General features: G+C 45.4%; 1 protein-coding gene across 1 annotated transcript; it reads left to right on the plus strand.

The window, feature by feature from the left end:
- Positions 1-2,352: 2,352 nt before the first annotated feature.
- On the plus strand, positions 2,353-3,321 carry LOC141743105 (olfactory receptor 5AR1-like). Its single transcript, XM_074586827.1, has one exon. The coding sequence runs from the start codon at positions 2,356-2,358 to the stop codon at positions 3,319-3,321; it is 966 nt and encodes a 321-aa protein (XP_074442928.1). The 5' UTR covers positions 2,353-2,355.
- The last annotated feature ends 2,248 nt before the right edge of the window (positions 3,322-5,569 follow it).

Here is a 5,569-nt window from a genome sequence, read left to right on the forward strand (position 1 = left end):
GCTTTGACCTGAGCTGGATTCTTTTTCTTATTTTGGAAAACAGGAGAACAAATGCTTGAGAATGTCCACGTGGGTTCTTTTCGTAAGATGCAGAGACTTTTGGACTCTCACTCCCGGAAGTTTGCACGTAGAGTGACAAATGACATTCAGGTCAGTGCTTCTCGAGAGAGGTCTGTGCCCTCAGCTGGGGCAGACGCGCGATAGCCGCAATTCAGCCATTCTCTGTGGTCACAGCAGATGCAGGGTTGGTTCAAGACTCAACCATGTGTTTAATTCTTAATCTCAAACCACCAAAATCCACAGGAGTTCTAATATTGGCTCGATGAGCCCTGAAATGTGGGGTTACCACAAAAGAAGAATTTTTTTAACCGCATCAACTGGTCATACAGACCGTGGTGTTGGTCACTACAAACAGCCCAACTGACGTGTCTAGAATTTCCTAAAGCACAGAAAAGGATTAGCAGCCAAGCTGTTGGGCTCGGCAAGTTGCTGCTGATCAGTCAAAGTGCTGTTCCTGTCTGAAACTGCACTCTTAATTACTCTCAATACAATGCAAAAAGCTCAAGAGATATTTCTGACATTCAGTTGTTTCAGTAAGAAGCTCCAGCATTCATTTAATACACCTACAATTAACAGTTCTCATTTTCTGGTGAACTCTGAACAGAAACGCCAAAGCAAGACCACAATCTGAGAACAAGAGAAGCATTTTTCTTGAAGCCAACATCTAAAGAGAAGCGAAAAGGTAATCATGAGGTTGGAGTGTTCTTTCCTTAGTTTCGCCCATAGACACGCTGGTGTCGAGGATGCCTGTAAAGTCTGATGGTCTGATTTGTCTGACTGAATATTATCCCCTACAGAGACAGACTTCTACGTTTCACCTAATCAATGTGTGCTCTGCATCAGCAGCGATGAGAAACCAGCACCTCTAAGAAGCAATTCATCTCACCCCAAAGTAAGTAGACATTTTAAGTACCTTACATGAATTTTGCCTTAAAGTGCCTACTGCTTTTCTATGTCTAAATGAAGCCTTGAAGGGCTGCCTCAAACACAGCTGCCCACCTAGGAAGGAGGTAACGTTATAGGCAAGATGAATTCTGCCTTCAGTGCCGGCTCCTGTGTTTCTTTCAATTTATACGCAACCCCTTTCTTAATGTTGGGCAAAACAAGTGTGATTCCAGCACAGGACAGGAGCGGGACCAGAGGAGGCCACGAGGATGATCCGAGAGCTGGAGCCCCTCTGCTGGGAGGACAGGCTGAGAGAGCTGGGGGGGTTCAGCCTGGAGAAGAGAAGGCTCTGGGGAGACCTTCCAGCCCCTTCCAGTCCCTCAAGGGGCTCCAGGAAAGCTGGGGAGGGACTCTGGATCAGGGAGGGGAGCCGTGGGATGAGGGGGAAAAGTTTTAAACTGAAAGAGGGAAAGTTTAGATGAGATAATAGGAAGAAATTTTTCACTCTAGGGGTGGTGAGCCCCTGGCCCAGGTTGCCCAGAGAAGCTGTGGCTGCCCCATCCCTGGAGGGGTTCAAGGCCAGGTTGGACGGGGCTTGGAGCAACCTGGGCTGGTGGGAGGTGTCCCTGCCCAGGGCAGGGGGTGGCACTGGATGGGCTTTAAGGTCCCTTCTAACCCAAACCATTCTGTGATTTTGTCAGCACAGACTTACAGACTCTCCGTTACCACTAACGGGTTCAGGGACACAGGGCAAGGTCCATGTCTACGCTGCCACTGTCTTCTGCTTTGAGTTGTTATGTTTGGAATCAGCAAATAAACTCTAATGAAATTATCACCTGTTTTTTAACATAAACTGCTTTTCTACATGGATTTTTTTTTTAAATCTGGGCGTATCTTCCTGTGAGGACTTCTCAGAACTGCATTGGCCAACTTAAATGTCATCCGTGGAAGCCGAGAGCAATTTCTTACTCCATTATTTAATAACAACAGAGCAGGTAACCAGAATCACGCTGTTATCCCTCCTGAGCACCATGGACACAGATAAGTATTTCAGAAAATCGAACAACAGAACAAAGCAGGAAATATTTAAAAAAAAAATATCAGAATGAATAACAAGTTCCTCCTCTTTCCTGGAACAATCTCAGCAACGGAACAAAAGTAATCGTTCTTTGAGACTGTGATCACAGAAGCGTTAAATGCAGAACAGCAAGTTTATCTAGAGAATTGGGTTAAGCATCCAGTTCTTGCATACTAACAGATGGCTAGGTTTCCATGAAATATAAAGCAGCATCCAATTTTCTTCTCCTACATCCCTGCACAACGTTCATTATGACTTGTTCTTCTATCCAGAGTTGTAACTTCTCTTGTTTGATTTTTCTCCCTCTTAAAAGATTCAGGTTCATTAAGGGAATGGTCGGAAGAAACAAGACAACCGTTGGTGAGTTCATTCTCTTGGGAATCACAGATATTTGGGAGCTGCAGGTCATTCTCTTTGTGCTGTTCCTTCTGATTGGTGTCGCCTCGTTGGTGGGGAATCTCGGCATGATTGCGTTAATCAGGCTTGACTCTCGACTCCACACCCCCATGTACTTCTTCCTCTGCCACCTCTCTCTGGTAGACCTAGGTAATTCCTCAGCGGTTGCTCCCAAAATGCTAGTGAGCTTCTTCAAAGAAAGAAAAGCCATCTCCCTGCCCGGGTGTGCGGTCCAGATGTACTTTTGTGGTGTCTGCATAATCACCGAGTGCTACCTGCTGGCTGCAATGGCCTATGACCGCTACGTGGCCATCTGTAACCCTCTGCTCTACGTGGCCACCATGTCTCAAAAGGTTTGTGTCCAACTGGCTGTGGGATCCTACCTAATATCTGCTGCGAGTCAAACAGTGCTCGTCAGCTCAGTGTTCAGTTTACACTTCTGTGGTCCTAATGTCATCAATCACTTCTTCTGTGACATTCCTCCGCTCCTGAAGCTTTCCTGCTCCAGTACCACTCTCAATGAACACGTGCTTTTCACCATTGCTGCTTTTATTGCACTCAGCACTTTAATATTCATTGTTGTCTCTTATGGTCATATCCTTACCACTGTCCTGAGGAGCCGCTCCTCAGAGGGAAGGCAGAAAGCTTTCTCCACCTGCGCCTCACATTTGACATCAGTCTCAGTTTTTTACGGGACTATGATCTTTATGTACCTCCGCCCCACTTCCAGCTACTCCCTGGACCAGGACAAAGTGGTGTCCGTCTTCTACACCCTGGTGATTCCCATGCTGAACCCCCTGATCTACAGCCTGAGGAACATGGAGGTGAAGGATGCTCTCAAGAGACGCCTAGAAAAAGTGCTTGTTTCCTTTAGAAATCAAACCGGTAAAGAGGTGCCATAAACTAAACAAAATAAATTTGGGAAGTCATGAATTTCAGTCTCCATTTGGCTGCTGACCATTTAAACTAAAAGCGAGAAGACGACAGCAATGATGAGGACCCACATGCTCATGCGTGTCATTGCTACAAGGTACAGTGAGCCACTGCCTTCTTTCTTCTCTGCCAGAGTGTGGCTATACTGTCTGATTTTACCCTTAAACCCACTAATTATACTCAAAGCCTCATGTACACTCCTTTCCCACAGGCCACCCCCTACCTTAAATACACGGTATTCTTTGTGTCACTCCATAAGGAGCTGTATTTTTCAGATTGAGAAGCATCCCTCACATTATTTAGCTCTTCTGGCAGATCTTCAAGAGGGAACAATGGGGCAAAGAGGAGATCCAGGTCCTCAGGGAGGTTTGCTAAGAATAAATCGGGGCTAATGTGTTTGAAACCAGGAACATTTCCAATTGACAGCATAGCCCGAGTCTGCAGAAGCCAGGTTTAACGTTACCAATGAGCAGTGCTGTTTTAAGATCAAATTAATGAATGCTACACATGTGCATTCCCCAGATGAGGTTCAGCAATCAGACACAGCTTGATGCAATCAATTCTATGTGACACCTTTGGCTTAAGGTCATCAGTCAGATTTGGTAACTACAGGAGCTGGGGGTGAGCAGACAAGAAAACTGTCTTGAAGGAGAGACTTTTTTATTGGTTATACTAAAGCTGACCAGAAACTTTCATAAAACAGCTCACCAATTGGATGGAATTGTGATGTTCCTAGAAGACAATTTAGCTTTGTAGAGGTTTGCAAGAATTTTTGTATTGCTAGTACAGAAAACCCACCTACTTAAAAACTAAACAAAACAAAAAAAAAAAAACAAAAAAAGCCCAACAAACAAAAAAATTGCAAGCCCCAGCTGTGGATTTAAATAGAAAATGTCATCTACGATGATGGATCACCACTCACAAATATTTACTCATTAGCAAAACGAATGCCAGACCACACCACACCAACTGAAGCCCTTAGGAGCAGCAGAGGTCTCAAAATACTTTTGAGAGAGTCTTTCTATGCACCACACTTAAGAATAATTACCTTAGGAGATGTGTATTTCACCTCTTTGATAAAGAAGTGATCAGGGACAAGTAAATAGGAATTGCCCATTTCCCTGTTAGATACACAAAATTACGGGACGTGAATTTTAGCCAGGTAGAAACAGAGTGGCTCCAACACACTAATGACACAACGTTCATCTTAGAAAAGATATTTTGGAGGGCGACTAGTCCCCAGCCTGATGTCAAGCTTACTGAACAGGCTGTGAAAAACTCCTGGACATGACACGCAAAACCACCGGACATAACAAGTACACAGTGAGGAGCTGTCGAATTGACAGCACCATGGATATTAGGAAAAATTTCTTCATTGAAAGGGTTGTCAAGTGTTGGAACAGGCTGCCCAGGGAAGTGGTGGAGTCGCCATCCCTAGAGGAATTTAAAAGCCGGGTAGACGTGGTGCTGAGGGACATGGGTTAGTGGTGGGTTTGGCAGTGTTGGGTCGATGGTTGGACTCGATGATCTTAAATGTCCCTTCCAACCTCGACACTTCCATGATGGATGGACAAGTTTCACCAGCAGTTAGGAGGGCAGCAGAGGTGGGCAGGCTTTACAGATGGTTGAAGGGGAAGCGTGGGCACTGTTTGGGGAGCAGATCCTTACGAGGCCAGCAGTGCCTAGGAACCATACCAGGAGCACTGCATAAGACCTAGTTTGCCTGAGTATCAGGAATAGAAAATTCATGTAGGAATATAGCAAAACTGGAAAGAACATGGAGAGGTCATCACAGCGGGACAATGGTGGAGAAACCGAGGTATCATGGCTGAGGAGGGAAGAGCAAGAAGACTATGAGAGAAGGGAGGTGTTAAAGGGGCTCATGGTCTCTAAGCATGATGCTGGTCAGTTTGTTGGTCTGCCCAAGCCCTGTGCCTGACCACCACAGCTGGTCCCATCCTCTTATTAAATTGTATTCACAATGATGCGCTTTGCACTTGTGACTACTTCTGCCAACAACTGGGTTTTAGAGCCTAGAAAGCCTTTTGGGACAGAGAAGCAACTACATGCCAGGTATAAGCCGTGCAATTATTTCATCATAGTCAACTGGGACACCAAACTGAATGAAGACCACCTATCCACATGTCCACGCAGCAACAGCAAAACATGCACACCCCAAGAAGGATGAGAGCTCCTAGTCACTTCTACTGTACGTGA

Source organism: Larus michahellis, chromosome 4 (genome assembly GCF_964199755.1).
Source record: "Larus michahellis chromosome 4, bLarMic1.1, whole genome shotgun sequence".
Classification (NCBI taxonomy): Eukaryota; Metazoa; Chordata; class Aves; order Charadriiformes; family Laridae; genus Larus; species Larus michahellis.

What these genes read in the sequence shown, in the direction of transcription:
- LOC141743105 (XM_074586827.1), top strand. Translation starts at nt 2,356, where the DNA reads ATGGTCGGAAGAAACAAGACAACCGTTGGTGAGTTCATTCTCTTGGGA.